Genomic DNA, 19,152 nt, shown 5'->3' on the forward strand with positions numbered 1-19,152 from the left:
CGCTACGGACAACCACTGAATCTGGACCCTTTCCTCTGCCTCTTCCAACACTACACTTTCCTCTCTTTTTATCACACCTGTAATCAAACGAGCCAGAAATAAATTCTACGCGCTGCAACGCACACTCGAAACTAGATTCCCTCCAGCCAGTGCCAATCGAACATCATTCATCACAAACCGGCTGATTGGGAACAGCTACAGCATCAGCAGCAGCAGCAGCACTACCCGCGAAAAACGCATACAAAAATTACACAGAATTAGGTACATACACACAGCATCCAACAATTAACCGCCTCGAGAGCACACGCCAATCACCTTGCGATACGATACCGCGTCGAGTCACGCGCGCGCGAGATATTCCAGAACGGTGCGGATATTGACGACTGACTTCGATACGAAAGCAACGTACATATGTACCACGATACGCGTCACACGTCCACGTCGAATGCCGGTTAGGGTTCTACTGAATGCTGCTGCTGGCTGCTTGCCTGAACTTGTGAACGGAACCGTAGTCGGTTGTTTGTAGTTCGTCCGGTTAGAACGAACGTCCAACGCGAGAGAAATTCACACTGATAGTGCGACCTCGAGCAGAGCGACACTTTGCTGGACGTTGGCTGCTGCATTCCATGTGCAGCACAGCTCACGGCATGGGTGGATAAGGAGGATACGCTATACCTACGCCTCGACACTGGGGGTGCGACTTCACGCGCGCAATGTGCAAAACATATGTTTTAGTTCGGCCGTCGGTCGCTCACTGTATCGCGTGCGTGAGCGAAGCGAATGGTGGGAGAGAGAAATGCCACAGGCGTCGCTCACACGCTCGAATGGAACTAGACAGCGATGCAGCGGAAAACAGCAAACGTACGTCTAGCCAACTGTTAGGAAATTTATTAATTTGTATTCTAGCTCAAATTCTCACACTTATATTTTGAATTTGTTTGTACGTTCTTTCATATAACTAGTGTAACTGACTTTAATAGTTTACCCTTCTTTTTATATAATTTATTATAAGAGTGCCCGAAGCTGTGAGTTAAAGTGAGAATTTGCTCTCTCCTCTCAGAATAAACAAAGCGCGCAATTTTTCTGTGCTGTCGTCGACAACACCCTAAAATGAAACAACACAGGCTTGTGTACAATGTACACAGGCTTGTGTACAATGTACACAGATTTGTGTACTACTAGATCAGCCTCCACCCCTGTGTCAAATGTACACAGTCACTTTTCTGGCTCTAGCGCTGGTATGAGAGCAAAGTTCATAACTAATTTTCTCTGAACGATGACATGCATTATCAGAAATCGATCAGTGCAAAAATAATTGTTAATTTTGTTTTCATGCCAGCGCTGGAGCCGGAAAAGTATATGTGTACATTTGACACAGCGGTGAGGCTGATCTAGTAGTACACAAATCTGTGTAACTTCTGTAACCGTGAAGGATGCAGCAAGAGTTCAGACACATTCCACGAACTTATACACCACGGTTTTTGAACTTAAATGAACGATATGTCCATGCTCCTGCTGTCGATTTACATTCTTATAAGTGTACAAGGCTCAAGGTGGTGCAGAGGGAAGAATTGAAAGATCTCCATTCTAGGCGATTGCCCGCCATCGCCTTGACCTGTAGCTGCACCGCCACGAGCCTCTAGGTCTGCCTGTGCTGCGATGTCCTGCTAGGTTCCAATCGAACGCTTGCTTGACCCACCTCCACTTTCGCTCCCGAATTTCTCTCGCTATCGGCTTTTGATGACATCGACGATGGAGCTCCACGTTGGAGATCTAATTGTGAGGCCGCCATGCACGAATTATATACTGCAGGCATCTATTAATGAAGACCTGCGCAGCCGTTGAGTGTTCTGCGCTGATACACACCAAGTTTCACGGGCGTACAGCAGCACAGACTTCAGGATCGAGTTGAAAAATCGGATTTTGGTGCGTCGACTAACCTGATTGTTTTCCATGCATTCCTTACACTAGCAAAAGCAGCCTTCGCCTTTACTATATGCATCTATTTTAATATTGGTTCCACCATCGGCCGCCATCTGGCTAGTAAGATATTGGAAGCTTTCAACATTCTCCACCCAACTAACTTTTTCTTCTTCATCTTTGTGGCTCCACGTCCTCACTGGGACTTGGCCTGCCTCGCCTCAACCACAACTTGGTGTTCTTTGAGCACTTTCACAGTTATTAATTGAAGGGCTTGCTTTTCTTGCCATTGCATGAATTTATATATTGTGAGGCAAGTACAATGATACACTATGCTAAGGGAGTCGAGAAAATTTTCCCGACCGGAACGGAAATCGAACCCGCTGTCTCCGGATTGGCGATCCATAGCCTTATCCACTAGGTCACGCTCCACCTGGTCCGCCCATCGTGCTCCACGCCTTCTTGTGCCGAATCAGTTGCAAACACCAACTTTGCAGGGTTGTTGTCTGGCATTCTTGCAACGTGAACTGCCCATCGTATCCTTCCGGCTTTGGCCACTTTCTGGATGCTGGGTTCGCCGTAAAGTGCAGCGAGCTCGTGGTTCATCCTTCTCCGCCACACACCGTTCTCCTGCACGCCGCCGAAGATCGTCCTTAGCACCCGTCGCTCGAAAACTCCGAGTGCTTGCAGGTCCTCCTCGAGCATCGTCCATGTCTCGTCCCGTAGAGAACCACCGGTCTTATTAACGTCTTGTACATGGTACATTTGGTGCAGGGGTGGATCTTTTTTGACCGCAGTTTCTTCCGGAGCCCATAGTAGGCACGACTTCCACTGATGATGCGCCTTCGTATTTCACGGCTCACGTTATTGTCCGCCGTTATCAAGGAACCGAGGTAGACGAATTCTTCCACCACCTCGAAAGTATCTCCGTCTATCGTAACATTGCTGCCAAGGCTTGTCCTGTCTCGCTCAGTCCCACCTACCAGCATATACTTTGTCTTAGCCGCATTCACCACCAGTCCGACCTTTGCTGCTTCGCGTTTCAGGCGGGTGTGTACAGCTCTGCCACCGTTCCAAATGTTCTGGCGATAATGTCCATGTCATCCGCAAAGCACACAAATTGACCGGATTTTGTGAAAATCGTTCCCCGGCTGTTGAGCCCGGGTCGTCGCATCAAACCTTCCAGAGCGATGTTGAAGAGTAGGCATGAGAGTCTGTCACCTTGTCGCAGTCTCCGGCGAGATTCGAATGAACTGGATAGTTCACCAGAAACCCTTACTATTGGATACGAATGCCAACTTATTTGGTAGTGTCTTTAACAAAATATAATAATAACCAGAAACCCTTACGCAATTTTGCACACCGTCCATCGTTGCTATAATCAGTCTAGTCAGCTTCCCAGGAAAGCCGTTTTCGTCCATGATTCTCCATAGCTCTGCGCGTTCGATACTGTCGTATGCCGCTTTAAAGTCGATGAACAGGTGATGCATTGGCACCTGGTATTCACGGCATTTCTGAAGGATTTGCCGTACGGTAAAGATCTGGTCCTTTGTCGACCGGCCGTCGATGAAGCCGGCTTGATAACTTTCCACGAACTCATTCGTTTTAGGTGACAGACGACGGAAGATGTTCTGGGTTAGCACTTTGTAGTCAGCATTCAAAATAGTGATCGCCCTGAAGTTCTCACATTCCAAATGGTTACCTTTCTTGTAAATGGGGCAGATTACCCCTTCCTTCCACTCCTCCGGTAGCTGTTCGGTTGCCCAGATCTTGACTATCAGCCGATGCAGACAGGTGACCAACTTTTCTGGCCCATCTTGATGAGTTCAGCTGCGATACCATCCTTACCAGCTGATTTGTTGGTTTTAAGCTGGTGAATGGCATCCTTAACTTCCCTCAGCGTGGGAGCCGGTTCATTTCCGTCCTCCGCTGCACTGACGTCGTCGTTTCCTCCGTTGCCGTGGTCTTCCGTGCTTACGTTCTCTACGCCATTCAGGCGCTGATCGAAGTGCTGCTTCCACCTTTCGATCATCTCACGTCCGTCCGTCAACAGGCCTCCGTCTTTATCCCTGCATATTTCGGCACGCGGCACGAATCCGTTGCGGGATGCATTGAGCTTCTGATAGAACTTCCGTGTTTCATGGGAACGGCACAGCAGTTCCATTTCTTCGCACTCCGCTTCTTCCAGGCGGCGCTTTTTCTCCAGAAAGAGGCGGGTCTGCTGTTTCTGCTTCTGTTTGTAACGTTCCACGTTCTGTCGGGTTCCTTGCTACAGCATTACCGCCCTCGCTGCGTTCATCTCCTTCAAACCCGTTCTGCACTCTTCGTCGAACCATTCGTTCCGTCGATTCCGTTCCACGTACCCGGTGGTGCTCTCGGCTGCGTCGTTGATGGCTGCTTTCACTGTACTCCAGCAGTCCTCTAGAGGGGCCTGATCGAAGTCACCCTCGTCTGGCAACGCCTCTTCGAGATTCTGCGCGTATGCTGAGGCGACATCCTGTTGTTTCAGTCGCTCAAGGTTGTACCGCGGCGGTCGCCGGTACAGTGCATTGTTGATGACGGAGAATTTTGGGCACAGTTTGACCATCACCAGATAGTGGTCGGAGTCGATATAGGCGCCACGATAGGTCCTGACGCCGATTATGTCGGAGAAGTGCCGTCCGACAATCAGAACGTGGTCAATTTAAGATTTCGTCTTCTGTGGTGATCTCCAAGTGTAACGATAAGGGAGGCTGTGTTGGAAAAAGGTGCTATGTATGGCCATATTTTTGGAGGCGGCGAAATCAATGAGTTGAGTCGTAGGCCGTTTTCGATCGTCTGCTGGTGGGCGCTGATCTTACCAATCGTCGGTCTGAATTCCTCCTCCTGACCTACCTGAGCGTTTAAATCTCCTATGATGATCTTGACGTCATGGCTTGGGCAGCGATCGTACTCGCGTTAGAGCTGCGCGTAAAATGCGTCCTTGTCATCATCAGTGCTTCCGGAGTGTGGGCTGTGCACGTTTATTATGCTGAAGTTGAAGAATCGGCCCTTGATCCTCAACCTGCACATTCTTTCGTCGATCGGCCACCAACCGACCACTCTAGATGAATCTTCTCATTCTCGAAGGAGCGTTGAAAATCATCATAGAAACTTGTTTAAACACTTTGGAATTTCTGATAGTGGGTTTGAGCGCAGCTCTCCCACACTGACAGACCCTCGAGACAGCAAGCTTGTTCTTCTGCGACCAAAATGTCGGGGACATGTTAATTCTTCCAGTGAGCTATTCGCTCTTTGAAGGAAGCACGACACTAGACAACTGACAGCTGCGCCGTCAAGCAAGATGTTACATAAGCCAAGATAATCGTCGAAGTTGAACCATTCCCCGCTGATTCCCCAAGGATGATTTTACGATCCTCAGCCTGAACAAGTAGATACATGGGATTAGGAATACAAATCTACCAGATCTTAAGATAATCTGTCGAAACATTCAGGCTTCAATTTCAGAGAAGACGATATGGTGTTGATATAATATATATAGATAGATAGATATGTAGATGAAAAGAATGTATACTATCCTACAGATAATCTGCAGGAACCTGATGTGGAGCCAGGATTGTTTCACTAATTAACACCTACACACACTACATTCTGATCATCAACCAGTAGTAGGGTGGGGCGGGGCAAGATGGGTCGCGGGGCAAGATGGGTCAGTGCCATTTTCGGGCGCATTACTCATGTTTTGATTATGTTAATAATTTTGTTAGATGACCAGCATGAATATACAAAAGTTTGGGGCATTGATGGAAAAATTATTCACTTTCATTGGAAATAAAAAATAAAATGGTTTTTTGCCATTTTTCTTATGCGATACATTCCATATAATCTTCATATCAACGGCCGCGGGGCAAGATGGGTCACCTTCAATTTTGAACGTATTTTTGGAGCATTCAAAAGTTATTTATTTTTTATTACAAGACTATCTCATAAATGACTTCAATCAAGCGGAATGAACGCTCAAAATTATAACATAAAATTATGATATTGTTTTAGTGAAAACATCGATTTTCAAGTCGCCTTAGGACCACTCAAATCGTAAAGTTTTTTTATATTCCAAATAAATTTATAAAATGTTTATTAGTAGCTCTTGTTTACTCAGTATGGATATGGAGCATATATGAATGCGGAACAAATCTTATATTTTGACGATTCTCGTTGAGAAAATTTGGATTACTTAAAAGGTGACCCATCTTGCCCCGCACTTTTTTCACGGCGCAAAATCGATCACTTTTTAAAACTGCTTGTTTAACATCATATTTTGCATTTAATGAACTTTTTATCGTATTTTAGCATAGCTAACTAGTGTATCAAAGAGTAGCAGACGAATACAAACCAATACGATTTGTATTTCCAAAATTGTGGTGATCCATCCTTAGGTGACCCATCTTGCCCCGCCCCACCGTATTTTATTTGTAATTGATTAAAATCATAACTGTTGTTCAAAAAAAGCCAATCATTTATGATACGGAACTTTCGGATCTAGCAATAATAGAGACACTCCCATTCTATTCGTTAAATCTTACATTCTAGATTTTATTCCAACATTAACGCACACAATTCTTCCACGCTCGCTGCCCTGCAATATTTCGTTGATAACAGCAAATAACTCAAGTGCAGCGGTGACCACAAAACCATCCTTCATACTGGTTCCTAAATTTGCGCGTCGCGTCTTACACTCTCAAATTCCATTCGCATCATCAGTTAGGTAATTGTTAGTCGATTTCTTGATCCGATCATATCCAAGGCCCAATTTTGTTATTTTCTGATTCTACAACAATTATGTCTACGGGTTTCAAAGTTCGTGGAACAACTGGAAAAATCTAACTACGATGTTAAGCTATTGATAAAGAAAATACTTCAGTAAGGAGGCTACACTCCGAGCCGGCCAATTTACGAAGTATTTGAACCGATATCTGAACATCGAAGCTGGTGATTTTTTTTGTTTTGTTTTGATGGGATAAAGCGGGGTACGAGAAAAACATGTTTTAATTTACTTAAAAATATATATTTTTAGAACAATCGAATATTCGGTTTTGGTAAATTTATGGAATGGGAAAGAACCCATTTGCTATACATATATTTTCGCTTCCAAGGGCCACATGGTAATTATATTAAATAATTTACGAGATAACTAAAAGTGTAGACATCAAAACCAATCATCCCTCAAATTGGAATATAAATAGTGATGGTGATGTAGTATTCATAATAAAAAAAAATACCAACAGCTAAATTGGCGAATGCGCACCAGAATGGACGTGGGAGCTTACGAATCCGCTTGTCAGCGTCTAGTCAATGTAGTCAATGTGGTTTCGCTTCCCTTTCTTTCTTCGCTCGGACGAGAAGGAGGCAACATTCCGGGTAGTGACACCGAACAAACGTGCGGCGCTAAACTTTCTAGATCGACAGTCCGAACACCGACACGATGCAGTACATCGTCTTGTTCTCCCAGCGTACCGTGCAGGAACCGTCCGTTTCGTTGTTCCAGAAGCAGGAGCTGGCCGTGTGCAGTCCGGCACCGTTTTTCTGCATGATCATACAGGTGACTGTGGGGGTGGAAGAGAACCGAAAAGAACAGATAGAAGAGAAATAATTATATCGATAATGATTCGGGCATCCCCCGGAGGGGTTTCTGTTCGGACTGGGAAAGGTCGTCGTCGTATATCAATGCTGTTGTTATTACAAGCCCTGTAGCCGTGGGTAAGTGAAGGTGGAAAAAGTTTCTTTTTAATCTCAAATTTAATGAGTTTTGGAGCCACGCGCGGCTTCCATTATATCTCATCTGATGATAGTTTGTGGTTATATGGCTTCTGCGGTCTTGTACAGCATTTCATTGTACGAATGCATATGGTAAAGTTTTCGCGTATTTTTGTCATTTAATTGCAGGGTTGTTACGAGAAGGGTGGGAAAAAATCCGCGCCAAATCCGCGCGAGCTGAATTTGAATCCGCGCCAAATCCGCGCGATACTGGAAATAAATTCGCGCCAAATCCGCGAGAGCGTGAAGGTATTTTTGTTCTTTCTTCACATTATTGAAGAAATTTATTAAATCCATTAAACTGGAATGGACTGCTGGATGAAGAATAAACTTTTGATTCGTAAATCAACGCAACTCATGCTTTCTGAAAGTGAGTTTGAAGACGTTTCAGCAAAACTTTCGTTATTTTTTTTTCAAGAATATTTCTTAAAGATCCATTGGGCGATTTTTGAAAAGAATTTTCTAGACAAAATCTCAGGAGAAACATCCCAAGAACTAGGTAGTGTATTCGTGGGAAAATATTTAAAAAAAAACTGAAGAAATTTTTATAAGAAACTGAAAAAAAATCTTTGAAAAAAAAACAGAATGGAACTTTCTTGGCTTTCTTTAAGTATTACTGAATATTTTTGGAGACATTTTTTTTTAAAAGAATTTTTTGAAACCAGTATGAATTTGAGAAGGATACTCATGAAAAATTCTCATAACTGGAGCAACATTTGAAAAGGGCATACAACCATTGGTAAACAATGACTTCACACGTCTCTCCTGAGCCTCCATTAGCTTATTCACAAAAATATAGAGCAAACATCGATCTTTCGGATAACGGTGTTCATTTGCGTGGGCGGGCTGCTGTTATGCCCTACGGAGCGTTTTCGAAAAAAGACACAAGACCTCTTGGGCCCTTTTCAAATGTTGTTCCAGATAAGATCACTTCGAACATTTTTTGAGTAATGTCTTAGTAGTTCTTGAATGAATCTTCAGTGAGGAATTTTCCAAGGAGAATACTTGGCAAAACCTGAGAAAACGTCCCTTAAAATGAGTAATCTTATTTTATTTTATTGATGCACAAGGGGATCATGGGGCCAAGTCTCCACTGCAAGTCCAAGAACTCACATCGTCCATAATACACCGTGGAATTTGGGAGTAGGTATTGCAACCTCTTTAGTCATGTGGCTTTAAAGTTTTGCATGGCCTTAAGGATGAGGAAAGGGAGATTGATTTTGCGAATTGAGCTGTAAAAGAATGTGTTGTTAATTAAATTATCAACATTATTTACCTTTTTTTTATCTGTATTAACGAGATTTTTAGCCCTAGGCTAGTTCATCTCGGGACCCACGCTTTACTTCCCTTCCGAAGGAAGAACTCACATTTTTGCGAGTTTGTCGGGAGTGGGATTCGATCCCAGCAAATTATTTACCTTTGCGTATTTTCACACGAAATGAACAAATTTGACGATCAAGCACAATATTCAGTGAACTAGCATAAACAGCTCTTCTTGTGATTATTGATCTTGTGTCTTCAATATTGGAAGCCTGGTTAATAATAATTTTAAAAAAATAGAAGGATAAATTGTGTAACAACCTTCTTCCTTATGGAAATAGAAATCAAATATATCAAAAACAACAAAAAAGAGCCGTGACGCTTCTTCGTTTGATCACGAAAAGTATCGGTTCTTTTTGGCACCACGTGTGTGCATCTTTCTCTGTAGAATAAAGATACATTTAAGCCCCGAGACCTGACAGCAATCAAGCTGATCACAAGGTTGTGCCTCTGCCCAGAGGAAAACGTCCCTTAAAATGGATAATCACTGGAAAAATCCTAGAAGGACAATGTTGACAATTTTCAAGATTTACTTGCTGGAGTCCTTTGAAATTCCTACAGGGTTTTCCTGGATTTTTTAGGAGTTTCTCCAAGAATTCCTGCAGTAATATATCCAGAAATGCCGACAGAGATCCCCCAGAGTTTTTCGCCAAAGTTTTTACTAGCAGTTTCCTCTAGGATACCCTTCAAAAGATTTTTTCCCGAAATAATCTAGGAATTTATCTAGAAATCTCTTCAAAATATATAGCTGCCTTTCAAAATTGTACCAGTAACTCGGGCAGATTACTATTACCCTTTCGGCTTCCGATAAACGGATATCTTTCGGATATTACATTCAAAGGAACACCGCCGCCGGCGGCGCACGATATGTTACGTCTGGGACGAATGTGGACTATGCAGTGGGCTCATACTTACGATAATACAGAGCATAGTTAATTCCCAGAAAAGGCGCAATATAGCGACCGAAACGTCGGATGAAAGCTTAAGAATCCATTTTTGAGTTATTCCTCCAAAGACTGAACGCCATACCTCCCAACATAACCAACAGTCGAAATTCGAAGGAATTTGCTAGAAACAAATTTGATTTTTTTTTTAGAAACGAGAACTCGAAAGTTGAATAAAGATGCACATCATACCCGCAATGGAATTGGAAGAATCGTTACACAATTTCTTCAAAGAAATATTTTGAAGAGCTGATGAAATTCGTAAACGATTGCCGTAAACCAAAAGGAAAACTTGCTCCAAATTCTTCATTAGTAGGATGTTAAGGTCAACATGACCCAGTCAGATACGTACACTACGCTATCGTGGTGCAAAAATTCTAACATCTTAGGAGGGTTAAACAAATATTTACTTTTCATAATTTCTAATTCAAGTGCCGATAATCATTCAAATATTTCGCTGTACACACTACAAAAATCATTTCCGCGCCAAATCCGCGCGAGGGCCAAATTCCATGGGTAAATCCGCGCCAAATCCGCGAAAATCGCGAAATCCGCGGAATTCGCGAAATCCGCGCTGTTGTACAACCCTGTAATTGCAAAAAACACTCGGAACGAATCTATGGAAATAAGAAAACAATAAAAAATACATAAGAATCCCAAAAAATCAATATGGAACCCTACAAATGCTAGGGCCCCGCGTTGGGCGCCATGTTACAAAAATAAAAGAAAATAAATTATTAAAAAGGATTAACATATGTTATGACACATAGAATCTTACTAATACACAAATAAAGACAACACAAAACATAAATGTGCTCTGTTATCCAGATTGATAACACCTTCCAATCACAGGACGACGAGGTTTCATATTTGTTCTAGGTCCATCTGTCATCCTGGGATTAGTGTTTTGAATGGCATTTCGCCTTTTAGTTGCTTCTGCTTTCATAGCTGGTTTTTGTCTAGGAAAACTAGTCCTAATCGGGCATCCCGTCTCGGGGTTCGATACTTGAGCTCAATAACTTGAAGTCCGTGGCAAGGAAAGGTTTATATCTCTAGTAGGGTAAAAACACTAGACTTCGCCCCCTAAAATTCTGCTCTAATCATCGCCACTAACTCTTCATACATAAAAAATGGAATTTGTATGAAAGGGACGACGACTAGAGCAGTGGCGAAGTCTAGTGCTTTTACCCTACTTGACCGCTGCCCGAAATGGCCTGAAAGTTGGCAATCAAAGTGGGATTGCATTTCATGAGCCTCTACTTTTTCAGAACCCTATAAATGAGCATTAAAATTAAAATAATACATACATCACAAAGAACGCACGAATAATAAACTTATAACACATTAAACCAGTGGTCACCAAACTGCGGCCCGCGGGCCGTATGCGGCTCTCGACCAGGTTTTGTGCGGCCCGCGAACTGATTTTGAAATGTATTAGAAAGTGGCCCACTCATAGATTCCATAATTAAAATCAGAAATTTCACCATTTTTAAAAACTTTCATGAGAATGAATGTTAACTACTGAAATTTTGCCAATATCATGGAGAATTTTTAAAAGAAGTAAGATTTTTTAAAGTTTTACAAGCTGTAAAAGACAACTTTTCCGATTTTTTGTTCCGAAAATATTCGAAGCTGTTGTTGAGAACGGTGTGTTTTGCTTAAATAATGAGTTTCGGCCATGGATTTTAGACTTGTAGCAAAACTTGTTCCACTTTTTTTATAAAGGGTTCGATATACTTTTTTTTTAAGAAACCCCTAAGCTACAATAAGCAACTTCATTCGGAAATTTCCGTACTCGTCTCTAGAACTTCCATATTGAAGGGGCTAGTCAGCTCTAGCTCTAGCCACCATCGCTACTTGTTATTCTCAGTATGACTTTCAAGTAACTAAAGTCTGAAAAATTGCTCAACATTAGCAATACCAAGAACTACAAAACTTAAGGCTCAATTGAGAATGGCAAATGTTCCAAAACTAAAAATGCACATTTTCTTAAAATGATCCACAAGTTGAAGAAAATAAGAATGTCCGATTGTTTGTTTAGTCAATTATGAGAATCGTGTGAAGAATTATCCTAAGTTAAAATTCACAAATAAAAAGAAATTAAAAAAAATATGAGAACGGACACGTTGGTTTTGTTCGTTCTTTCGTCTTTCTGGAGAAAAGTGCATATTCAGTTTTGGAGAATATGCGATTCTCATTTGAGCCTTAAATATTACGGTCTTGAAAACCCTGTTTTTTAGGATTTTTCCAAGTGAAATAAAATATCCTGATAACTCCAAGTTGTGCAGTTCTTTGCTCTTGTGCAATATTTTCAAAAGATAAAAAAATAGGGGAAAAAATTTGTGTTGAATTTTGAAAATTGTTGAAAATAAACTCTTGAATGATTTGCGGCCCGCAGTCTCTTTTCAAAATCCAATTTTGGCCCGCAAATACAGTTAGGCTGAGGATCACTGCATTAAACAATCATTCGGTCTAATAATTGTAACGGGAAGTTTTTCTTGTAGATTTGAAGGACTTCATTATAGAATAGTTTGCACGAACCTGAATGTCCCAAAGGTTTATAATATGAAAGTAGACTTCAGATTGGTCCAGTAACCACGGATAAATACGCAACGTTCCCAGTATAGCAGATATGGCCGTTGTTACGAGTGTAGACCTGAAGTCCTGAGCTCCAAGTTAGTTTGGCTGACCTGGAATATCCCTTTAGGGTCTTTTAATGACATTTGAGATTTCAAAAACTTCGCGGATCCCAGATGATTATGCAATACTATTATTTATGGCAAAAGGACATAAAGTTGTTCTTGTAGATCTGAAGAACTTCATTATAGAATAATATGGACGAAACTGAATGTACCAACGGTTTATAATAAGCTAGTAGACTTCAGAATGCTCCAGTAACTCTTGTTGATTATGCAGCGGTACTCAGTATAACAGATATGTATGGATACTGTATTAGAGTAGACCTGAAGTTTTGAACTCCAATTTAGTTTGGCTGACCTGGAATATCCCTATAGTGTCCACAAATGACATTGTAGATGTCAAGAGCTTCACGGATCCCAGTAGGTTATGCAATGCTATTATTTGTGGCGTAAATACATGAAAGTATTCTTGTTGATTTGAAGGACTATATAGGACAGTTTGGAATCCCAGAATATGCCAGGGGGATTACAGATTACAGTTTGAAGTTTATTGTGGGAATAACTACTGTTACTATCAAGAGCTAAACTTCGGATAGTTTGGACGACCCTCAATGTCCCAAAAGTTTATAATATGGTCCAGTCACCGCGATTTATTATGAAACGTATGTCAGTATGTCAGATATAGCTGATGTAACGAGTGTAGACCTGAAGTTCTGAACTCAAAGACAGTTTGGCTGACCTGGAACATTTTCATAGTGTCTCTAAATGACATTTGAGATTTGCAGAGCTTCGCAGATCCCAGCAGATTATGCAATACTATTATTAATGGCGAAAACACATAAGAAAGACTTCAATATAAAATAGTTTGGACGAACCTGAATGTCACAAAGGTTTATAATAAAAAAGTAGATTTCAGATTGGTCTAGTTACCCTGGATAAATATGCAACGTTACTCAGTATAACAGATATGGCTGTTGTTACGAGTATAGACTTGAAGTACTGAACTCCAAGGTAGTTTGGATGAGCTGGAATTTTCCTGTAGTTTCTCTAAATGCCATTTGAGATTTCAAGAGCTTTGCGGATTCCAGCAGATTATGCAATACTATCATTTGTGACAAAAACACATATTTTTTTCTTGTAGGCTTGAAGGACTTCATTATAGAACAGTTTGGACGACTCTGAATGTCCCAAAGGTTTATAATAAGCTAGTAGACTTAAGATTGCTCCAGTAACTATGGTTGATTATGCAGCGGTTTCAGCGTTTCAGTATAACAGATATGGATACTGTTACGAGTGTAGACCTGAAGTCCTGAACTCCAAGGTAATTTGGCTGACCTGGAATATCCCTATAGCGTCCACAAATGACATGTCAAGAGCATCACGGATCCCAGTAGGATATGCAATGCTATTATTTGTGGCGAAAATACATACTTGTTGATTTAAAGAACTTTATTATAGAACAGTTTGGAACACCTAGAAAATCCCAGAATATAAAACACTATTTGATATTTTTGACGAAGGTTAAATTAATACATATAAACGTAACCCACATCCAAGTTCAGCTTTTACAACAACTGGTATGTCAATTATTTCGTTTTTCCAAATTTCATGGTGTTCAGGATGTGCTAGGTTATCAATGAGGGCTCAAATACAAATATTCCAATAGAGGACTCAATTTGCAACAACTTTGCCGAAGACACCATTCTGTTTAATTGAATGGGTGCAGTTATACAGCCGTTTCTATGTTGGGGTCATATATGACCCCTCCGGCTCCAAAGGGTTAAAGCTGCTTGCCGTTACTATGATTACAGTCCAACGGCTCAAAAGAAAACGTAAACCCAAAACAAAACCGTTACTGGAGGACCTTATGGTATCCGATGGATACTAGTAAACTATGGCGAAAACTTGTGATCTCAAGAACTCTTCTAGTGAGTATTACGTTTTTTAGATTTTTTAGTGATATGCTTTGAGGATTTCTTCCAAACTTCTACCCAGGATACTTCCTTGTATTCCTTACGGGATATCTTTCGCAATTCTTCCTTGAATTCCTGAAGATTTGTTGGAGTTTCTTTCTAGATTTTTCCAGGAGTTTTCCCAAGACTCCATTCGGGGGTTTTTCTCCATTTGCTTCCAGAGCTTTTTCTGGGATTTATCGTCGTGCTTCCCGGGATTTCTGAGAATTTTTCATGAGATTTTTACCATAGTTTCTTCGAGAATTTATCATGGTTTCTGCAAAAGCAGAATGTTTTCCAGAGTTTCTCGGGAAATTTCCTCCCGAAACACTATCAAAATTATCTTAAATTCCTTCACAGATTTATATTTGTGCTGTTCCGAGAAAAATTTCCATTTTTTTCCATAGATGTTTGCGATACTTCTGTATACAGCTGTATACAGCTATAGCACTTTCCTTTTCGAGATTATCTTAGAGTTTCTCGCCAGATTTCTCCAGTAGTTTCTCTTAAAAGTTTGCAAACTTCTTAGGGAGTCTTAAGAAAGAGCAACAGAGGGTCGCAGGTATTCAGGAGATTTCGGAGATTTCTTTTTCAAACGTTTTAGGGAATCCCATGAAACATTCATAAGTTTCTTGGAACAAGCCCATAGCATTTAGGGGGCTCAGGGTATTCTAGTGGACTTTCAAAGGAATTTCTGGGGAGTTTGAAGGAGGTTATGGATATAACGGGTTTCAGGTGTTGAGAATGTTTCAGGGACATTTGAGGGGATCTCGGGGTTTTATCGGGGAGTATCGGGGGCAGGGTTGTTAACGTTAATCAACGATTAACGCCGTTTCGTTAATTCGTTAACGTTAATTGTAACGATCAACGATTCTTCCGTTGATTTTTTGGAAGCGTTGATCAACGTTAACGTTAACGCGGAGCGTTGATTTAACGTTAACGACTCCGTTAATTTTTCGTTAATTGTAGTACATATTTAATTGATACTAGACTGTACATTTAAGTGAATCTACTTGGGTCCAACCAAAAATTTCAGTAAATTTGTCAAAAAGGTGTGCAAAATCGCATAATTCAGATTGTTCTCAATTCAATTCTCTTAGTAATCAGTATCCTGAGATATATGGGATGGAAATTTTGTCAGTGTTTCATCTGCTTGTCTAAGATATCACATAAATCACAGACCAATAGATGTGACACTAACGATATTTCAATCTCATATATCTCTTGATCCTGATTACTTAGAGAGTTGGTGTCTTCGGCAAAGTTGTATGGCTGGTCAAGGACTAACCGATAATAAGACTTATGTTTCAAAATTCCACCGCTAGGCGGTGCTAGTGAGCTAACAAATTTTTGTTTTTCATATATATCAGGAAAATTTGCAAAAAAATGCAACGAGCGCCGCCTAGCTGCAGAAACTTGAACCAAACGGTAATTATTCTGAAAGCCCTTGATCTACCAAACAATATTGCCGAAGACACCATCTTTCTACAAAATTAGGATACTGAGATATGCGAAATTTAAAATTTGTTTGCTCTCTAGCGCCGCCTAGCGGTGGAATTTTGAATCTTAAGTCTTATTATCGGTTAGTTCTTGATCAGCCAAACAACTTAGCCGAAGACACCAACTCTCTAAGTAATCAGGATCATGAGATAGATGAGATTGAAATATCGTTAGTGTCACATCTATTTGTCTGTGATTTATGTGATATCTTAGACAAGCAGATGCAACACTGACAAAATTTCCATCCCATATATCTCAGGATCCTGATTACTTAGAGAGTTGGTTTCTTCGGCTAAGTTGTTCAGCTGGTCAAGGGCTTTTAGAATACGGCCCGTATGATTCGTGATTTCACCGCTAGGCGGCGCTAGAGAGCGTACAAATTTTACATTTCACATATCTCAGCATTCTGATTTTTTAGAAAGATAGTGTCTTCGGCAAAATTGTTTGATAGATCAAGGGCTTTCAGAATAATTATCGTTTGGTTCGAGTTTCTGCAGCTAGGCGGCGCTAGTTGCAATTTTTTGCAAATTTTCCTGATATATATGGAAAACAAAATTTGTTAGCTCACTAGCACCGCCTAGCGGTGGAATTTGGAAACATAAGTCTTATTATCGATTAGTCCTTGACCAGCCATACAACTTTGCCGAAGACACCAACTCTCTAAGTAATCAGGATCATGAGATATATGAGATTGAAATTTTTGACATTTGCATGGATGGCTACTGTGATCAACTCAATGGATTACTGCAAGAATTTAGTCTGGCCTGCTTACTCTCACACGAAATTTGACGTTTGAGCGGTTACGGCACCTCTCAAACGTCAAATTTTCTGTGAAAGTAAGCAAGCCAGCATAATTTCGTGCAGTGGAAGACGAGCGCACCGCCCGCTGGAAGTTCACTCGGGCAGCGAATTTTGACACCACAGCGGGGTCGACTCTCAACAACTTCTGCCCAGCTAAATATTTGTTTAATTTATTGCAACTAGTTTTCGCGATGAAGTTGCAAAAATATGAGCTTGTGCATTAAGTAGGGGAAATTACCTATTCTCGACCATTTTGTTCTCTTCGTCTTTGGGGGTTTTTTGAAACCTATTGAACTCAGAGTTGGTCTCAAATCCTTCCCAACTAAGCTGAATTATATGGCCAAGTTTCAGGCAATTTGGCTGACAAAAACCCCCCATGACGAAGAGAACAAACCTGCCGATAATACCCATTGTCACCCTTTATGCATATGCATCACTTTAAATGGAAATTCATGTAAGAAATCAAAGAAAAAAAAATATCAGCGCATTTTGGTAATGCATCTCTGTCAAAAATTTTCAGGCTTAGTGAACTCAATGTTCATCAGTGCACTCGTCTATAGATTCAATTATGACACTGTTGGTCGAATGCCGGCGCACAAGTTCAAAAAAAAAAAAATCTTGCTAGTGAAAAAAAAATCTTGTCAAACACAAATAATAATCTACCCAAAAATTGAAAAAAAAACCTCAAGTGTCACACAGAACACAAAGCATATCACATCAATTAACGCCAAAATTAACGGCATTCGTTGACGTTAATTTAACGCATTCCGTTGACGTTAACGTTAACTGGCTAGAAAATTAACGCAACGCCGTTGACGTTGATTCGGACGAAAATTAACGTTAACGGCGTTAATCGTTGATTAACGTTAACAACCCTGATCGGGGGGTATCAAAGCTAGTCTCAGAGAGTTTCAGGGTTCTCAGATGGTTCCATGGGGTTTTTATGAGCGTTTCACGGGATTTTAAGGGATTTTAAGTGTCCTCAGGATGATTCAACTGGAATCATCCGAGCTTTCAGGGGGTTTCTAGGGTGTTTCAGGGGAATTTCAGAGGATTTCAGAGAGTCTCATGGGTATCTAAGGGGATCTCAGAGGCGTGCCAGGGGATCGCAAGGGGGCTCAGGAGATGTCATAGCATGCTCTAGGAGATTTCATGGGAGATTTAGGGGCATTTCAGGTTGTCTAAGCGGGTTGAAGGGGGTTCCACGGAGTGTCAGCGTTTCAAGGAGTCTCAGGTGGATTCAAGAGATTGCAGAAGGATTAAGGATGGTTTAGAGGATTTCAGGTGTATTTTAGCGTTTTAGGGGGTTTCAGTAGCAACGTGGAGGTTATGAAGTGCCCCTTAAATTTCTTGAAACACATCAAATCTCAGGTCGTAGATAATTGGATCTCTTACCCTTTCTATTGAGCACAAGTTGTGACGTTGATAATCACATGAGAATTTGTAAGGTCATACAAAATTTTGGATAAACTGTTTGTTTATTCTACATTTGCAACCTGCATTTTATTATGTACTTGTCTTTATACTGGAGGGTTAACCCCAGAGCAACTGCTTCTGGGAGTTAATCCCAGATCAAGTCACTTTTACATGAAAATCAAACAACCGAGATTCTCTCAGTAGTTGGCGCTCCAACTGAAAAGCATATAAGGCTTACATGGAAAGTAGGGTGGACAAATAGAAATCGATCATTGTTGAGACGCCCGTATACTAAGTGCGAGATATGTTTTCATGTATCGAACGTGAATATTTTTTCAAGGATTAAAATCTCATGTCCCATCCCAGGAAAAGGCATACCATTGGAGTGTATATTAAATTTCTTAGCTGCACCACTTCCAAAGATTATGTACCCATAACTCATTCCCCTTATTACGAAACGGTTGATACGGTTGTCCCCGTTTCTTCAATCATTTTTTTTTATACGATTTATTTGTCGATTGCTTAGTAAAACTATTTACATATAATTAATTAAACTCCGACTTCTGGAGTAAACCTTAAAGCATCTACATCTATCCTATTATTGGAATTATCAATGAAGGCGATGTAATCAACCAAAGTTTTTAATATTAACGATCTTGTTGCTGCTGATGTCCATTCAAGAGCGGGTCGCAGTAGTTCCTCATAAACAAAGGACCGCCGACCGGATATTGTCGACAGCTTGCGTTGCAGTACTCTCCATGCCCTATTTACTCTAGGGCACAAAAAGAACCTGTGTTGAAGAGTCTCGCTGGGCTCCGCACAGTGTAGGCATTGTTCTCCATCCGTCCTCCGCATTTTAAATAGCAG

The 19,152-nt window shown here is 41.0% G+C and overlaps 1 protein-coding gene across 2 annotated transcripts in view; it reads right to left on the bottom strand.

The window, feature by feature from the left end:
- Window positions 1-6,462: 6,462 nt before the first annotated feature.
- LOC109431878 (dynein light chain Tctex-type) overlaps window positions 6,463-19,152 on the bottom strand; it is a 34,094-nt gene continuing 21,404 nt past the window's right edge. For both annotated transcript variants that reach the window (XM_029872019.2, XM_029872020.2), the window contains exon 3: window positions 6,463-7,502. In XM_029872019.2, the coding sequence (XP_029727879.1) occupies window positions 7,354-7,502 (149 nt within the window). In that variant the 3' untranslated portion in view covers window positions 6,463-7,353. The remainder of the gene's footprint in view (window positions 7,503-19,152) is intronic.

This window comes from Aedes albopictus, chromosome 3 (genome assembly GCF_035046485.1).
Source record: "Aedes albopictus strain Foshan chromosome 3, AalbF5, whole genome shotgun sequence".
NCBI classification, from domain to species: Eukaryota; Metazoa; Arthropoda; class Insecta; order Diptera; family Culicidae; genus Aedes; species Aedes albopictus.